Raw genomic sequence first — 19,878 nt, 5'->3', positions numbered from 1 at the left:
GTTCAACCTGAATTCATTTGAGTAAGCACAAGTTATATATATATATATTTGGTTTTAGGTTAATTAAACTCATAACTTTAGTCATTCAAATGTACTAGATATAAATATCTTGTAAATAATTACTAAAACATTATTTTGACCATCTAGAATACGTCACTTCCGCTATAGCTCTCCCGGAAGTGTACTACGTTTTTTTCCCGTCATTCACAGGAAAAGGAAGAAAAATCCAGCTGCTGCTGTTTGGGGAAAAAGAAACAAAACATCAAAGTGAGTTTCATTGACATATGTGGCCGAGTTATTGTTCCACACATACTATGATCATGGTGACCTTTCTCATAACTGGATGCTCCAGTCAGCTGCTGTTTTGAATAGCTATTTACTTGAATAGCGGCTCTCATTTTGATAATTTTGTTGCGAGGAGTTAGCCGGGGGGCTAACATCATTAGCTGCCTCCACTGTTGACTTGAAGGCTAGCGTATTAGCCACATTTAGCTTGTTAGGGAAACACTGCCTGTTTGCATAAGAGTCCGTTTCAGCGATAACTCCTAGCTCGGTTTTCTACTGTCTTCTGTGAAGGTTTAGCCAAGAATAACTACATATCGTCCCGTTTGTGAGCAGCTAACTAGCGTCTAGCTCCACTACAATACTAGTTGTCCGTTAGTTAGCATTCCTGCCAGGTATCATAATACAGTCTGCGATGGTGATTGCAGTGTGCAGATCAGAAAGACCAAAACACACACACTTTGATTGTAAGCCTTACATTTTATTGCCCGAGATTTAACAATGACTGCAATTTTGTTGGACCGTAAATTTTACACACGCATTTTGATAGTGACTTGGCATCATCACACCACCCCTAACTATTAGATGTTGTCGATATCTAAATGACAGCTAATGCTACCATCATATCAGTTTATCGATTGATTCATTGAAGTATTTATTAACAGTTTGCAGAATTACAGTACATTTCAAGCACAACTCCATACAAACACTGTTTACTGTGGACGACACCATAAAGCATTACCCTTGTTTACAACAGGGTCCACCATTTTCAATTCATCCGAACATTTAGAGACATACAAATATACACTTCTATATAATCAAAAACAGGAAATACTCATAAAAGGAGGTAAACTGGGGGGGGGGGGGGGGGGGACACAGTAAGGGGTGGGGGGATTCAGATTTTATGTGGGCCGTGCTTGTGTGTGTTTATGATTTCAATTCCTGACATGCATGTTCTGCTGATTAGTTATCCCATCAAGAACTAGCCACAATTTGCACTATATATAATGCGATGAATCTACAGTCTACAGTTCCCTCCTCTGACAGCCCATTGATCCAAATACAAATTCCGATCTGCTTGTATTAACCACATTAATCTCACCAACATTGCAGCTGTAAGGCAAGCTTGAATTAACCGCTTGCAATCAGGGTACTGCAACTCTAGATTCTACAAATGTCTTCTAAACAGTTTTCTGAAACAAATCATGTTGTGATATCAAATGTTCAAAGATTTGCAGTTAATGTTCACGATTTAAAAATAGCAGATCTAGAAGCTCATAGCGTTGCTTTTTTAGTAGCCAACCAATGTGCTATATAGGCCTATATGTAGCTAAAATGACAATAGCTTCAAGGTTTTAATGATTATAATGGGTTAATTATGATTTAATTTATTAATTAATGGTGTCAAATCTATGTGTTGCCAGAATGGAAGCCCCGAAGAGGAAATCCACTGCCCAAGACCCTGAAGCCAAGATAAGAAGGTTGGATGAGGACAGAGGGGCTGCTACACCATCATCTAACGCCGCACCACCAGCTACAGTAGAGAGCATGTTTTTCCACAAAACGGAAAACCCACAAGAAAGGACAGTAACTCCCCGAGCAAAGAAAAAGGCATATATGGAGGAGGAGATGGAGGGAAGTACACCAGACGAGTCTGGACACCATTCATCCAAACAGAGCTCCCCTCGGAGGGAGTCCAGCACAGCCGTGTCTGACCCACCCTTCAAAAAAGCCAAGCTCTTCTTGAAAGCCACAAGTGCCTCGGCGTCCGAAGTGGCTCCATCGACGGATGCCAAATCTTCCCAGAAAAGACCGGCCAGCCCCCTTTCCAGACCGGCCTCCACGGAGTCAGACGATGCACGGAGTTGCGATGCCGCTGGCACGACTGACCGCTTTCCGAGGAGGGAAGACGACAAAGACATGAAAACCGTGCGTGTGGCCATGGCCACGGAGCCCATTTCAGACTCGCAGGAGACGAGCGAAGTGTCACCAACGTCGCCCCCAGGCCCAGTACAAGCTGACCACAATTATGGTAGATTCTCAGAATCCACAGGCGTGGCTGAGGATAATGAAAGTAAGGACTCAAAAGAAACTGTCAATGTGCCAGACAGACAAGAACGTGTAGGTAATGCAGTTTTGGCATCTTCACAGGAAACATCAGACTCTGTGACGAGGAATGCAAACGGTGGTATAGTCAGTGAGGCTGCGTCACATGAAGGGAAGGACTTTACTGAGCCACAAATCCAACAACACGTGGATAAGGAAACATTATCTGTAGAATCATCAGAATCTGTCCCTGCCGATGATAGGAAAACGGGAATCAAATCTGCGGGAGGTGCTGGGGAAAATGAAAGCAAGAATGTCACAGCGGCAGAGATCAAAAAACATATTTATATTGAAGCTAGTGTACCGGAACCTATTGCAGAGGTGTGTGTGGAGACTCAAGTGTTGTCATCGCCATATGACACAACACACTCTGCCCCGAAAGGGCTTAAGTCAGATCTAATATCAGACACTAACGGAGGAGACGAGCACAAAATGCAGGCAGTTACAGAGTCGGAAGCCGTTCCAGAGGACCAAAGAGATGCTGCTGAAGGGCATCCTCGAGCACTGAGTGATGCCTACCCTGCTTCAGAACGGACGATAACAAGTAGTGAGCCGGAGACAAATCTCATCATGGCATCCAGGTCTGCGGGAGAACCAGAAAATACAAGAGACCTTCATGTTAAAACTCAAGTTAATTTAGAGATGGGACATTTTGAGAGAATTGTGCCAACATTTATGCCTGATTCATTATCAAATTTGTGTGATGCAGTGAATAGAAAGTCTGGATTCACAACAATTGAGGACAGTGACACAAATGACATCATATCGGTGCCCAGTGAATCAGTGACAGTGTCAGTTAAAGTGCAGCAAAGCAAACATACCCAAGAGTTGAAAGATGAAACAATTTCCACCTCTGAAGTGATTATACCAGATTGTAAGGCCAGTGGTGAGCATTGTAAAATAATACTAGAAGAATGTGTCACTGTCCCAGCAAGCCATAAAGATTTAGATGTGCAGACTAAAACTAAAACAGAGGAGATGTCTCGTCTAGCACCTAATGAAGAACGGCAAAGTCAGGCATGTGAACAAATTAACAGACAGACTGTAGACGTACATACAGAAGTTGAAAAGGCTCTGCCCCTTGCCGGTTTCTCAAGTAAGGAAAATGAAAAGAGGGTTTCCGAATGTGCTCCTGCTCTCCCACAGAGTCGACTAAACATGCTTTTGTTATCGAAATCACTGTTAGAGAAGATTTATGTCCCAGAGAATCTGAAATACATGGTCCTTCCGCCGACCAGAATGTCACCAGAGAAAATGCCTGCTCCAGTAGCAGCAATTATGAGCCAGGGGACCCAGGAAGCTGTTGTCCGTACTGTGGCCGTGTCTAATGACGTTCAGGGTGGTCTGGCATGTTCTAATTCTCAAATGAGTGCAAACTCAATAGCTGACGTCTCTAATGAAGCTAATACATTTGAGTCGATGGCAAAATCTGAAAGTAAAGAAAATCATAATGAGACGATTGCTGCGGCGCAGAGAGTCACATTACCAGATAATCGAGTGGTACACATGGATGTCCTGATTAAAACCATATCACAACAAATGCCAGCTCCGGAACCTAAAGGGGGAGGGATATGCGACCTGTGGACCCAGGAGGAAACTGTTGAACTGACCGCAGCCATGTCTAACGTAGTTCCACAGCTGTCGTGTTCTAATCCTGAAATGAAGGGAAATGAAAACCAGGCGACACTAGTGAGTCAAAAAGAAGACATGAATACACAGATTACAACGATATCACAGATGTTTAACACAGTGTCTAAACAGGACACACCAAGCCTGGGGACCCAGCATGCTGCTGCTGCTGCTGCAGCAGCTGACCTCTCTAATGTTGAATCAGTTTCACATTTTGAAAGTCTGAAAAAGATGATCATAAAACGTGCCGCTGTCCCAGAGAGAGACGTGGATGTCCTGACTAAGACAACATCAGAGGTGTGTGAACTAGGAGCGAGAGGGGGAGTACCACACCAGAGCACCCAGGAGGCTGGTGAGCATACTGTGACCATGTCTAATAATGAAATTCAAGATGCAGCTCATAATTCCGAAATGAAAGCAGATGAAGACAAGGCGATCGGTGCACACGTCACAGTACCGGAGAGAGACGTTGATCCAGTATCTAATCGGGAGATGCAAAGTCAGGGAATTCATCAAGGTTACAACACTTCAGCTGTCACCTCTAATCAAATTCAGAGTATAGAATTTGGGTCAAATTCTGAAAGTGAAAAAAGTCAGAATCAGATGATCACAGAAGGTGTCACTGCTCCAGAGAGTCACACGGGAGACATGGATTTCCCAATGACGTCAGACCAAGTGTCTGGCACAGTACCTAAACAAGAAATACAGAGCCAGCATAACCAGGAAGTACATGTGCATGTCGCTGTGGCTATATCTAATGAAGTTGAAACCGTTGTGGCAGCTGACAAAAATGGTCAGGAAGACATGGATGGAAAAAATGAAATAGTAGTACTTGTCTGTGGCCAACAAGGGGATGCTGTAGGCGTAGCACCAGCTTCGACGGGAGACACAGCAGACTATGTTACAGAACAGACTAAGACAATTAAGTTTAGTCAACCAGAAGTGAACTTAAATGAAAACATGATTGTGTACGAGAACATTAGCAGCCCAGAGAGTACTGCAGATGCAGACGAGCAGACAGCATGCAATGCAATGGCAGACACTGTTGCTGTGCTGGACACTGAGACCATTGAGGCCCAGGAGGGGAAGAGAGATTCTCCAGCCACCTCTACTAATGGAACAATATTTCCAGCTGCTAATCAACAAGTGGAAGACAAGGAACTTGACAAGGAGGAACTAATTTGTGTCCCCGACAGCCAAGCACACATGGAAACATTGAGTGTGGCAGCAAGTGCTTCTTTTGTGCAGATGGAGCAGAGTAACGAGGCTGTGGAGGTTAAACAAGTCACACACATTAGTTCCTCCAGTGATGACATAAACATGCCGGATGGCAAGATGTCAGAGGACTTGCTGGAGAAAGCTGAGGCGAATGGAGTTACAGCATCGAGCAGTGGCCAAGAATGTTTCGAACAGGTGCAGGAGGCCGAAGGACATCAGGAGGAGATGGGTGTCACAACGGCTGGTGTCACATCCACCGTTGATGTCGAGGCCCCAGATAGCACATCTGAGTTTGTCATCGTCTTAGAATCGATCAGTGTCCCAGAAAGCCAAATGGATCACATGGATATTGTGACTCAAGCAGCGGCAGCATCTGGTTTGCCAACTTCAGTTTCAGAAGAGATAAATCCGGACAGCACGTTAATAGGTGAGCAGGAGGAGAGTGAAGCGGTGTCAACTTCAGACATGAAGCAGAGCTTCCTCTCCACGATAGAACTGCGTCAGTGTGAAAGGACCGGTGTAGTGGTGAACGAAGCCATGGCGACCAATTCAAGTGAGGAACTACGTGAAAACACGGAGACAACACCTGCAATAGTGAACGAAGCCATGGCGACCAATTCAAGTGAGGAAATACATGACACAACGCCTGTGGCCGATGCAGCACCTCTGCCATCTTCAGGTGAAGTATTTCAAGTCGTTCAGGAAAGTGATCAATACAAGCCACTGTTACCTGCCCCAGATGAGCCTAATGCAACGCAGATTGAGATGGATGATTCTGAGGACCGTGCTCCTTCTGATCCCCTCAGAGCCAACTGTGATGATGTGGCTACTGCTGAGGCTGTCGTAGACATTCAAGAGGTGTGCATTGTCGAGGAGTTGGAGATTGGCCGTGAGGTCGAAGTGGTTTTGGCGGGAGAGAATGACGAAGATGCTGATAGTGACATCGAAATAATTGAAAGAACCATGGAAACAATAATAGAGGCCCCCTTCGAAAAGGCTGATGAAAAGGGCAGCGAGGAGACAGTTGCATCTGCTCCACTTTTGACTGCAGTGGAGACGAAGCCTGCTATTCAAAAGGCAGATGTGCCACCTGTCCCCCAGAAACCCCAGAGGCAAAAAGCTGCACCTGGTGTGAAGGCTAAACAAAAGGGCAGTAAGGAGAAAGTTAAAGCTCACACAAGAGAGAGACAGACAAAGCAAAACGGCACAGTCAATGTGAAGGCTGAAGAGGGAGACGTGACTATAGAAAGGCCTAGGAAGCAGGAAATGAATACGCAGGCAAAAACCAAGGCCCGCCTCGCAGCTCTGGCTGAGCAAAAGGCTGCAGCCTCAAAGAGGTCCAACAGGCAGCAACTCAACATCTTAGCCCTGTGTGAAGAAATAGCTGAGGACATAGCTACGGACAGCGAGATCTTGAAGAGGTTAGAAGAGGAAAAGAAAGGCGCAGCAGCTAAGGCGGAGGCAGCAGCTAAGGCGGAGGCAGCAGTGAAGGTGGAGGCAGCAGTGAAGGCAGAGCCAGCAGTGACGGCGGAGGCAGCAGTGAAGGCAGATGAAGTAGCGAGGACGGAAGCCATTAAAAGCCTGTTAGGCTGGAAGTCTGTTAAGGAGGAGGAGGTGGATGTTGTCATCAACGTTCCCACCCCAGCAGGACCCGAGGAGGCCTCTCTGTCTGAATCCAAGCCCCCTCCTCCCGACAAGGATCCTGCAGCCACAAAAGCTGATTCCATCGGCGCGTCGTCCTCCACAGAAATTCCGAAGCGCCGCTTCTTTATCAGCCAGATCACTGTGCCACTCAAAGCTTACGAGAAGAAGAAGCTCACGCGATACCAGAGGCTAAGGCAGGTGGAGCTCCAGAGAGAGAAGATGTCATGGACACGTTTGAAAATGCTCAAGTCTGACCAAGCAAATCAGATGATGTTTCCTGACATAGATGTAAAGTCTCCCCTGTCTCCGTTTGCGGCGCCTCTGGTGGTGAAAAGGTGTGTTTCGCCGCCACCACCACCTCCAACCCCTGCAGCCAGTCCGTCTACTACGGCAGACCCCAGGCCAGCCTCTACCAGCATGCCTACAGTACCCAAGACGGAACCAGCCGAGGACGTGAAAGGTACACCTGTGACCTCCAAGGCTGAACCTACCAAGGTGGAAACCCCTAAACCTGAGCTTCCCAAGGCTGAAACCCCAAAGGTAGCCCCGCCCCCTACTCAGCGGCCTACCAGATCAGCCACCAGGAAGCTCCTCCCAGCTGTACCCCCTCCTATGCCCAATGGACTGAAAGCTCAGAAAGTGAAAGGGAAGCCTGTGGAGTATAAACCATACAAACCCAGGCCAAAGTATTCTTTTGATGACTTTGAGCTAGATGACGATGACCTGCCACCAAAGCCCACGCCTCAGTCCAGACCCACTGCACAAGCAAGACCTAACATTCATTCAAAACCCACTGTGGCGTCCACGCTTCAGTCAAAACTCACAGTTTCATCACAACTGACGAAACCCAATGGGCAGACCACTCCTGTGGCACGAGTCTCGGGGCAGTCAAAACCTGCTTTACCGCTGGGTTCTGCTACAGCTGCTCTGCAGGCGAAGCTGACTGCTGCCACTGCTGCACGGTCAAAGGTCACGGCTATTGCTGCGGTGCAGTCAAAGCCTGTTGTTCCAGCGAAGGCCCTGTTAACCCGCCCCATTTCAACCATGACTAAGTCAAACGTCCCTTCAGCTCCAGGTCAGTCAAAGCCCACAAGTTCTTCTACTGCTACTGGCTCTACTCCCCAGTCGAAAAGTACTGGTGCAGCTACAGCCCAGCCGAAGCCTAGTGCACCGATAGTAACTCAGCCGAAGTCTGGTGCATCAACAACAGCTCAACTTAAGCCTGCTGCTGCACCAACAGCTCAGTCGCCGAAACCTGGTGCACCTACGACGAGCCAGCTGAAGCCTGGTGCGTCTACGACCAGCCAGCTGAAACCTGGTGCGTCTACGACCAGCCAGCTGAAACCTGGTGCGTCTACGACCAGCCAGCTGAAACCTGGTGCGTCTACGACCAGTCAGCTGAAACCTGGTGCGTCTACGACCAGCCAGCTGAAGCACAGTGCATCAACAAGCAGTCAGCTGAAACCTGGTGCATCTACGACCAGCCAGCTAAAACCTGGTGCGTCTACAACCAGCCAGCTGAAGCACAGTGCATCAACAACAGCCCAGGTGAAGACTGTTGTTCCAACAACAGCCCAGGTGAAGACTGATGTTCCAACAACAGCCCAAGTGAAGACTAGTGTTAAAACCACAGCCCCGCTGAAGACCGACGTTGCTGCTACAGCCCAGCCGAAGACTGACGTTCCAACGGCGGCTCAGCTGACATCTGCCACACCTTTGACTGCAGCAGAGACGAATCCTGCTGTTGCACCACCTGGTCCCCAGGAACCCCCCGGAAAGCAGCCGTCTTCTACATCGGAAGCCGCAAAATGCGAGGTAACTTTGTCTAAGAAAACTACACACTTGTGTGTCATTAGCACTGCGGATGCAGTTGTTGTGGAAACATTATTTAATCACCCCCCATCCCACTTTCTATACACAGGACATTGCCGAACCAGTTTCATCATCTCAAACACCCTCCCTTCCCTCTGATGAGGCACAGCAGTCTGAAGGAAAGCCTGCAGGTATGGTGTTTATTTGTTTGCTTTTGAGATGTAGTGTAGTGGAGTGGAAGTAAAAGTATAGAAAATAGGAAGTACTCTAGAAAAGTGAAAGTAAATAAAAATTGTACTTATACTGTATCCATAGCATGATATTAGATATTGTCTATATTATATTGATTTAGGATATTGTACTATTATGATATGGCATAAGTTTTCGCATCAGGAAAAATCGGAAACGGCAGAATGTCTGACTGCACCGCGTGGTAACTTATTATTATTTTACTAGATTGATGCAAGTTTTTAATCAAAAAATGTATCTGCAATGTATAGAGAAATCCTTTTCAATGGTTTTACTGTCTGCACTGTACTGTACTTGTATATGAATACATTATTTTTATATTCCTATAGTTGCCAATATTGTTAAACCTGATCCAGAAAGTAATATGGAAAACATCAAAACCGAGCAGGCCACGGGACATCTTTCTGAACGGTAAGTGGTTGGTTATTAACCCATTACATCTGCTATTTTTGAAAAATCTATCCGTTTGTTAAATCCAGAATAATTTCTTAACACAAATATTCTCTTCTGGGGGTTCCCTGGCACAAAACATTTTCAGAAGGGGTGGTCCGTGGCTAAATATATAACAGTTTGGCGGTCCTCATGCTCAAAGTTTGAGAACGACATGATTTAGAAGGATAATTGGCCTCAGGTCTTAAGTCATGGGACACATCCATTTTCCCTCCCAGTAATGTGAAATAACAGCTGCTGTTATGTCTTAGCAGAGCGGAGAGTCCACATGGAAGCAGAACTCCCCTCTCAGATGCTTGTCTGCAAAAAGAGGTCAAGGACTTTAAGGATGCTGACAAAGCTGGCGAGCAAACTATCATCGTGAGTTATTTTCACTCTTATTCGCAACTGAACAAGGCACAGAAATGGGTACGTCTTATGGAGAGATCATGTTCTTACCGAAGCCAACTCTGTATATATTGGGGTTGATATTGGAGAGAACACCAGAATTAAAGGTAGTGTAAGTGACATTTTGTTTTGTTAAAGCAGCACTATGTAACTTTCCTCTTCTACCATGAATTTGAACCTGGTTTCCTGCTTAAACCCTGATTTACATTTTTTACCATTTGAGCTAATGGAGCCTGCCTGCTGCTTGCTCAGCCTCATTAGATAAATTAAATCTTGACCATCAGAAGTTGTCAGACCCTGTGTCTAGGTGAGACATGACCATGACATGACCATCTAGATGTCTCAATAGAAGAGCAGGGAGAGGAAATATAACCACCCCAATTATATTGCATTAACACACACTACCATACAGATTGGACAAAATTACCTTTTATTCATTACATAGTGAACCTTTAAAATATAGTGTTAAATAGCTCTATATTCTGATTGTACTCATTGCTATAGTATCGAGTATTTGTTCAGTAACAGGGTTTACTGAGCTCATTAGTAAACACTAACAGAAAATACATTTTCAGGTTGGGATATCAATTCCATCCAAACAGGAGGGAGAACTTGTTTGGGATACAGGATAAACAAGTGAAATTGGATGTGATGAAACAGAAAAATGAGCAAACTAGAAAAAGTGTCTCCACCAGGAGGATAGGAGTGTTTGTGGTAGTGTATACCGATTTGCGTGATGGAAGAATAATATCCGTACGATTAATGTAAAGAAATGTGAATGTCAATCGTAGCCATTCAGGATGGAATATGGGAAATCGAACAGATCCATGTTGATCACATGACTATAGAGATAGTGTATACCGATTTGCGTGATGTATGGTTCAAATGTGTACGAGTAATGTAATGAAATGTTTAGCAAAAATCTGCCTCATGGTGGCGCTGGCCGTTCTGAAGAATTTGGGGCAGAGCTTAGTCGTCTGCATCTAGGGAGTGTGTGTGTGCAGAGTTTGGCATCTGCCGGGCCAGCGGTGCCAGAGATTAGCTGCACACAGACGGACGGACACATGGATGGATGGAGTGCAAAACATACTCCCCATGCCTTCGTCCTGGTGGAGACAATAATTGAGATTGTGTAAGTAATAATTGGTGACAGGACTGGTTCTAACATGTGAGGACTGTGTGCATTTCCTTTGGCCTCTCCTAGGATGCGGGGCAGAAACACTTTGGAGCGGTGACCTGCAGTGTGTGTGGGATGCTCTACACCGCCTCCAACCCGGAGGATGAATCCCAGCATCTACACTTCCACAACCAGTTCATCAGCGCCGTCAAATATGTGGTGAGAGAGAACATTGATCACAATATGCTTTAGGTGCCATTTCCTCTGAAATGTATCACTTCTCAAGAATCTCCACACCTCCACGCTATACACTATACAGATGTGCAAAGGAGTGTTATATTTCCAGATGTAAGATGTTCAAATGACTTATTAAGTTTGATATTAATCGATTGTGTTTCTCATGACTTAAATAATCACGATATATCGCCCCGGCATGTTGGTGGTGCAGGGGTAGAGTTCCAGATCACCAGAAATCCTAATCTCATGAATGACGTGGCCTGTGATTTTATATACTCCCTGTTCAACTCCCTTATTTTGTAAATGAATGCAACCATACATAGATACACATTGTTTACAAAACCCATAGTAACGCTGCTTTCCACAAAATAATTGTCTCACCGGTTAAACTCGAATGCTGTTATCCCTTTTTGTTAAGTGACATTTTAGTCCCACTGACTGAATATCACCCTATCACTCCAAATGAAAGGCACGTCCTTATTATAGCACATATATGTGCTATAATATGTATCGATATGTATCGCTTTGTAAAAGGATGGCCTATGTAACCCAAACACAAAGTTGTGGTTTGGTTGCGCCAGATAGTGAGTTGACCACATAGTAATTTGATTCCAGCTGGACTACTGTGTTGCATTTACCTTCCCCTCTCATTTGCGTGGCTCTCTTCTAGCCTATTAACACCCCGAGCAGCAAAAACTGAGGTCTCCGTCCTATCAAATAATCCCAGGACGGAGATTAATCAAAAGTTCCATCTTTAATCATATCATAACGGAGCGCACCAGTCTACATGCTGGTAGCGTCGATTGAGCAACATTCGATGTCATGTCCGGTTGGGACGTCATCCAAAGTGGTCCATTTTAGTGGATGGGAGGAAACATCTTCAAACGTGCAATAACTCTTGATCTAAATCAATGCTTCCAATTCTAACCAAAGGTTGTGTTTTTGACGGCCCATCGCGGTCCCGTCGCTTGTCACGTTAGAAGTAATCATACTTCCCGTTGTTGTCGATCCCCTCCGGGATGTTTTGGCTACATCTAGCTACTTCCAAAATGGTGCGGAGCAACCTTGAAATAGGCCCTGAAGCTGCAAATCGCTGGGCGCTCTGATTTATTGGTTCCAAATACCCCAGGCATTCGAGGTGTTAAGGAAATATTCCCCCCAGAAAGCTAGGATTATTGGTTCCATGAGCAATTTCTCAAGTGAAACGAGACATAACAATAAATGGGAACAGCTGAGTATGAACCACCACTAGATTGGCTAGTTTCAGTGCGCAGTTAAGTATAAATAACACTTAACCTCTCATACTGTATGCTCTTCAGGGATGGAAGAAGGAGAGGATCCTGGCGGAGTATCCTGATGGCAAGATCATTCTTGTCTTGCCAGATGACCCTAAATATGCACTCAAGAAGGTATGTTTACAGTGTGGTGGAGGTTACAAAATGTGGTGGCGGTAGGACTGGGTGATATGACAAATACATGATTTTGTCCATATTGATGGATATCAATATTCATCACAATATATATTGATAATGCTGCCATTTTGAAGAGAATCATGATAATGACAAATAGACCTGTATGTGTACAGAGTTATATTTAACTGTGTTAAAGTTTGGATTTTACTGTGTGTATATTGGGGTCCCAGAGATTAAAGTAAAAAGAAATGGATATCTGTGGTTTTATGCATATCAATTAAGGTTGAGAATCACTGAGTTAATCTAATTTATTAACATAAACAATAAAATAACAATTTACACACACATTCCGGAATAACCAGAATGAAGTCAAATTAGACTTTCGGTATGGTATGGACTGTTTTACACTTTTGAGACATCCAAACCACGTGTTAGACACTTACATTTTTGTATTGTATACTTCTGTTGTCTGTTCTATTTGGCTATAGGAGGATTCCATATGGTTTGTTCACTCTGCATTTAACTGCTTGTTTTTCAGGTCGAGGAGATCAGAGAGATGGTGGACAATGACCTGGGTTTCCAGCAGGTGGAGACCAAGTGTCCATCTCAGACCAAAACTTTCCTCTTCATCTCCAATGACAAGAAAGTGTCTGGGTGCCTTATAGCCGAGCACATTCAAGAGGTTAGCCATGTCATATTGACAGGACATTTGCTTTGACTGGGTGTTGATTTTTCATCTCGGTAACTTGAGAGCTAGGCTACAGTGGCATCGTAATGTTTATTAAAATTGTTTTCATTGATTCACTGTGGTGTATTCGACACTACATGAAAACCCGCATGCTAACCTACTGATGACATTACTGAGGGAAAACATTCAACTCATGTGAAATTAAATTGTGAAATAATTATTTTATTTAGTTGCAAATTCCCCATTTAAACTGTTAAAACCGGGAAAGCATCTGTCATTTTAGATATTGGTGATGTATAGCACATTGGTTCACCATTATGTTATAATTTGGATATTAAAAAATAGCAGACGTACAACCTCAAAGCGTGTCACTCCGTGCTATGAGCTTGTAGATTTGCTATTTTTGAAAAATCTTGTGAAAATATGTACAAATCTTAGATCTCGGAGATGGGGCTCTGCGGCCAAATACATATCATTTGGTGGTCCTTGACATGAAAAAGTTTGAGCGCCACTGATATAGTAGCCTGGAACTCACCTATGCTTTCTATGGCATAGGCAGCTCCCGGGAGAAACTGTGCGCAGCTGCTGGACATGAGACTAATTAATTAGAGCGCGTGTGTGTACGGGTGTGCATGTGTGCGTCAATTTAACAGTTGCTGATATAGCAACATAGTTTTGATTTAGTTTTTATCTCCATAAAACTGGTTTTAGAAGAATCGTCCCCAGATTCATAATCTTAACATTTGCATCATGTGCACACAGGGCCACAGGGTGATCGAGGACCCTGTGCCGGACGGCTCGGAAGCATCAAAGGTCATGTTTGAGCGTCAGAGAGCCTGGTGCTGTTCCGTCACACCAGAACCAGCAATCTGTGGCATCAGTCGCATCTGGGTGTTCAGCATGATGAGACGCCAGGGCATCGCCTCGCGCATGATCGAGTGCCTCAGGTCCGTGGAGTCTTTTTTTTAATTATCAAAATGAATAATGGTTCATTCATACTTTCTCATACAGCCGCATTGCTTCCTGAAAATAACTCGACAAGCTCAAAACGCATCGCACCGCGCTTCAAGCTTGCTATTTTGCATACTTTTGTATGATCAAGTAAGGCATTCATTTATTAAAAATGTAAAAAAAATCAAACAAAATAAGTAAAAATATGGAGGGAAGAGGTTTCTGCCCGACAGCAACGATATGTAAAAATGTGTATAACACTTTGTGTATTGAGTTGCTATGCTCATTATTGATTATTGTCTTGTTTTATGTACACGAGAAATGGAAAAGGTTGAAAAGCCCTGACGTACTGTTCTTCTGTTCTCTGCACAGGAACGACTTCATATATGGTTCGTGCCTGAGCAAAGACGAGATCGCCTTTTCAGACCCCACCCCCGACGGGAAACTGTTTGCAACGCATTATTTTGGCACCTCTCAGTTTTTGGTTTATAACTTTGTCAGTGGTACGCGCTCATCATCCCAACCCAAATCTGATGCAAAATGACTGCCTTCAAGACAGGTAGTAGCAACAACAAATTAAGGTTGATAGAAGTAAGTGAAATGATGCACTCACTGACCAATGGGACCTGCCCTCACTCACCGGTACCCGAATCTTGACCATTGATATAATGACGTGAAATACATAGCCAATCACAAAACAAACAAGACAAAAATAACACTGCTGTAAATTACTCCTCCAATGGGGGAAAAATATTGGTTTTTTATCTCAGGTTGATAACAACCAGGTGTTGTTGAAAAGCATTAAGAATTCACCTTTTAAATCCCTCCCTGCATAGTATTTTGGAACAAAGAATATTTTCTTTTTTCTGTTTTTTTTTAAGTAAACATGCTGGTTTTATTGGGAGTATTAAGAGTTTACACACATGACCTGACAGCAATAGAATACAAAGAGCATTTCACCATTCAAATATTTTCCAATTTGAGCCCCTTTGGTAGGAAGATAGCAAAACAACATGGGACTGCCATGGATCAAGTGATTATTTTAAGAATTTTACCACAATGTTGTCATTATAATGCTTTGCATTTTTTACATACTGTAGTATATTATTACGTTCATTTTACACTGCAAAATGTGTTCATTTAACTCTTGAGTAGTGCATGTACATTATGTACACAGAGAGAGATTCCATGTGCTGCCTTCTCACCTCAGATGCTGTGTTCAAAAGTAACACTGATTTGTTTAAATGTCACCACTGTATGATTTTCGTGAACACAGATATTTTATCCACATTTTTTTAAATATTCTTTTCATTGTTTTCATCACTACGTTTCACCAATTCTTCCAAATTGGAGTAGGTCATTTAATTACAGGTCTGAATTTCAGCAAAAATTCCACTTTCGAACACGGGGATGTGGGTCAATTAGAACTCCACATTGGGCATTAGCCGTGCTCTTTATAAATTCAAGATTCTTGGATCACGTTGCGTCAAAATGTTTATGTTCAAGCTGAGCCATATACTGTATGTCAATTGGCAGAACATAGTAGCCTATATTATAATGTCTGACTGATCGTTTTAATTTTAATTAGTCTCTTTTGCGTTGTCTGTGCCTGAATGAAGTGACTGGCGTGAGATATGGGATTCCTTAATAATTACTTATTTTTTCTTTCCTTCTGAGACCCACATGTTCCTCCTTGAATTAAATACTATTTGTTAGCAGATGCTACTTTTTATTGATTTATTTTAGTTACTAAGGGAGTATCATCCTTGTATTCATAATAGCCATCAATTAATAATGTATATCAATTTATGAGGTAGATTTATACAATACTCACATTTTTTATTGTGTACCGAGATGGGCAAAGTCTTACAGCTCAGGTGTAAAATGGTATTTGAGCGATGGTAAATGTCAAAATGTATTATTGCAAGCAGGAATATTGTGGTGAACATAAACATTCTCTCTCTCTAAACCTATACAGTATCATTGTAATTCAGTCATTATTGTTTGCTTCTTCCTTGTTCAAACTGATGAGTTTAGTAAGATGTGTCATGTGTAAGAAAGCATTTGATTTATACAAAGCTGTTATGTAAATATTTATTTAAATAATAAACGACCTTAAAAAAAGGGATATTTATTTATTTTTTTGCTCGGCAGAGCAGCAGATTTTGTACGATTCTTATACTGTGATGTCTTAACCCATTGAGACCTGGAACACATCTGTGTCACCTTTATAGCTCTTAACCACTTTAACCAATTATTTTAACTTTATTTAAACTTTAACTTTAGCTATTTTTGAAAAAAATCTGTGAATATATGTGCCGCAAATCTTTGAATTTTATATTCTTTCACAGCAAACGTTTTTAACTCAAATCTTTGCTTCTGGGGTGAAGAGGGTCCCTGCAGGTCAGGAACAACATATTTTGAGATGGGGGTCGGCGGATAATTTTTACATATAATTTTTTTCCTTGACATGAACTATATATTTTGAGCACCAGTGTCAGGATTTAGAAGACATCTTGTAGAATCGGCAGCCTCAGTCCTAAATGTCTTAACCCATTTAGACGTGAGAACGATTCTACAAAATGTCTTCTAAATCATGACAGTTTTCTGAAAAACCCTATGTTTCTATGTCAGTGGTTCTCAAACATTTTCATGTCAAGGAACCCCAAAAATTATATGTAATTGGCCACCGACCCCCATCTGAAAATATGTTGTTCCAGGGACCCCCGGCCCAGAAGCATAGATTTTAGTTAAAAACGTAATAAGAACGCTTACGCCAGAGCTCCACTGGGCGCGTCAGCGTCACCGTCACAGAATGTTCCCTTTTTATTCAATGAAGGGTGGCTCCACTGCCCGCGACGCCCCGCGTTGCGTCGCGTCTCCGTCACCATTAAAATTGAACCGGTTCGTTTTTTGACGCACGCGTCGGAGACGCAACGCGACGCAGACGCGCCCAGTGGAGCCCTGGCGTTACTCTATTCTGTGATGCAGGTTATTGGCAGACACTCCCTAAGCAGGCTTCACGCGCGGGCGTTTTAAAGGGCTTTGGTTATCCCGCCCCCCCCACACACACACACAGCTGCTCTGACGAGTTTTTGTTTGACTCAAACTCCTTCGTGTTTGTTATTGTTAGTAAAACAGTGAAATAAACAAGTTTAAACGTACCAACTTCCACCTCATGGAAGATGAGGAGAGTTGTCAGTGTTGTGTGTTGTGAGTGGAAACTGCCCAAAGACATGACGGTGACAGCAGGAGGAGAAGTTTAATTATCGTCCTTGGAAAAAAAGGGATTCCCCAAGAGACCAGGTGCGTTAGCTTACCTAGCTACTACCCACAGTTAATTAGCTGCTTTAGCATTCATGGTTAATAGAGGTGAATTGTTTGTTTGTGTGTAATGTCATGTCACTAATTATATTTACAAAAAGTAAAATGAAAGAACTAGTCAAGATATAAAGCATTGTTTGTGTGCTGTGCCTGTGAAGTGAATAATATTGTGTTTGTTTGCTGTTAAGCAGAAATATCATAGGCTATCCCCCATTTAGGCCTGAAATTTAAAATATATATTTTTTTCTGAAAAACCTCATGTTTCTATATCAGTGGTTCTCAATATTTCATGTCAAGGACGCCAAAAATGATATGTAATATGCCACGACCCCCATTGAAAATATGTTGTTCCAGGGACCCCCCAGAAGCAAAGATTTGAACTGAAACTCTGAAAGAATATATATTCAAAGATTTGAGGTTTTCAAAAATAGCAGACCTACAAGTTTATAGCGTGCTATGAGCTTGTAGCTCTGCTATTTTAAAGTATAACGCCCCAAAATGGCTTAATGCCCTATACTTCTTCATACAAGACTGTCACACTAAAGTATGAGAATAGGCATTTCTACAAGCTATGTGCAAATGTTTCTTTTTAAATACTAAAATAACAATAACTGAACAAGTAGATTCAACTATAATTATTATTATAAGTCAATGTCAAACAATTTACAGTAATAAAACCATACAATGTAAAAAAAAAAATACTCTACTATAGTATATTCATGAAAAAAATAGCGTGTTTTTGTTGATGTAAAGTGTGTTTTTTAAGGTGCTATATAAATTCAAGTTATTATTATTTATGATTTATGAACCCCTAATGGCTCCTGATGTGCAGGTTGGTGCCTTGCATGGTTTCCGCCGCCATCTGTGTATGAATGTATGTGTAAATGGGTGAATGTAATGCACAATGTATGTAAGGCGCCTTGGATAAAGGCGCTATATAAATGCACCATTTACCATTCATGATGTCCGCTCTCCTATATAGCTGTGAATGCTGGACCCTGAAGCCTGCTCTACTGTCCCTGGCCCCACTGTGCTACACCAGAATGCTACGTGCAGTGCTAAACATCAACCAGGATGAACACGTTACCAACATGCATCTGTGTGATACCAAGGGTGGGTGAGAGAAGATGGCCTCCAGGAGGAGGAGAATGAGGCTGGTCGGTACCATTGACACTGGGATTAAATGGTAAACTGTGCCATTTATATAGCGCCTTTATCCAAGGCGCTTTACATATGCATTACATTCACACACACACACACACACACACACACACACACACACACACACACACATTCATACACTGATTGCGGCGGAAGCCATGCAAGGTAACAACCTGCACATCTGGAGCAATTTTGCCCAAGGACCTGCTCTACCTCCTGAGCCACAGTCGCCACAGTCGCCACAGTCGGGATGTATGGAGGATGGAGAGGACTGGAGACCCCGCTGGAGGGCTCATCTGAGGACCAACTAAAAGAGGACTGCTCTATCTCTCTCTATCCATTGGTGGGTTCCAAACTTTGACCCTGCTGGCCGCCATCCCTTCTTCTACAACTGAAGTAGAAGACAGCTCAAGGTACGAACCCTTTTCCCCATCTTTGCTGCTGCTGCTTGCGTTGTAAGCAAATTAAGCTGTGTGTACACTTCAAGCTGTTGCTGTCATTTTAGGACGCAATGATTGGGTGGCAATTAATGAAACATGTTCAGTCAGTGACTGTTTGTGTCTCTGGGATTGGATGCTGCAGTCTGTGTTGTGTTGTGTTTCTGCTCTGGGATTGGACGCTGCAGTCTGTGTTGTGTCTGCTCTGGGATTGGGTGGATGCTGCAGTCTGTGTTGTGTCTGCTCTGGGATTGGGTGGATGCTGCAGTCTGTGTTGTGTCTGCTCTGGGATTGGGTGGATGCTGCAGTCTGTGTTGTGTCTGCTCTGGGATTGGGTGGATGCTGCAGTCTGTGTTGTGTTGTGTTTGCCACTGAACAAACTGAGTTGTTGTAACAGAGAATAGTATTATCTTATCTATAGTATGGATCTTGGCCACTTCAATTAGCCTTTTAAGTTCAAGCTAGAGGTTTTGGGCTTTCACATCATTTCAAAATGAAGATAGTTAGTTATTGTTACTAAGTGTGCGGCTGCTGTGTTGTGGGTGTGTTGAAGATTGTGTGTTGTGACGGCTACTGTTTAATGACTGGCTTGACTGCAAAACTTATCTCTATGTACTGGTCAATTCCGTTACAGCCCTACCCTACCATTTGGTGGAAGAGCGTGTGTCCTTATTATGGAGAGAAAGTGTGGGTACATGAGGAATAAAAAATAACATACAAAACATAGCGGCAATACAAAATGCCATCCTACAATATTTAATACAATTAAGTTTC

The 19,878-nt window shown here is 43.2% G+C and overlaps 1 protein-coding gene across 1 annotated transcript; it reads left to right on the top strand.

Moving 5' to 3' along the window:
- The first annotated feature begins 221 nt into the window (after positions 1–221).
- Positions 222–16,292, top strand: LOC308336671 (uncharacterized protein). Its single transcript, XM_080794155.1, has 10 exons — positions 222–267; positions 1,707–8,694; positions 8,801–8,882; positions 9,270–9,351; positions 9,645–9,750; positions 10,982–11,113; positions 12,451–12,540; positions 13,082–13,225; positions 13,994–14,178; positions 14,555–16,292. The coding sequence occupies exons 2-10, from the start codon at positions 1,708–1,710 to the stop codon at positions 14,724–14,726; spliced, it is 7,980 nt and encodes a 2,659-aa protein (XP_080650281.1). The 5' UTR covers positions 222–267; position 1,707; the 3' UTR covers positions 14,727–16,292.
- Positions 16,293–19,878: the final 3,586 nt, after the last annotated feature.

The sequence above is a fragment of the Protomyctophum bolini genome (assembly GCF_963924005.1).
Source record: "Protomyctophum bolini genome assembly, chromosome: 21".
Taxonomy (NCBI): Eukaryota; Metazoa; Chordata; class Actinopteri; order Myctophiformes; family Myctophidae; genus Protomyctophum; species Protomyctophum bolini.
This window is presented reverse-complemented; position numbering and strand designations above follow the sequence as displayed.

Excerpts from the sequence above, each read along its gene's own strand:
- LOC308336671 (XM_080794155.1), top strand. The coding sequence starts at position 1,708 with ATGGAAGCCCCGAAGAGGAAATCCACTGCCCAAGACCCTGAAGCCAAG. Across the intron at positions 12,541-13,081 it reads CTAAATATGCACTCAAGAAG|GTCGAGGAGATCAGAGAGAT; the intron begins GTATGTTTACAG and ends CTTGTTTTTCAG. Across the intron at positions 14,179-14,554 it reads CGCATGATCGAGTGCCTCAG|GAACGACTTCATATATGGTT; the intron begins GTCCGTGGAGTC and ends TTCTCTGCACAG.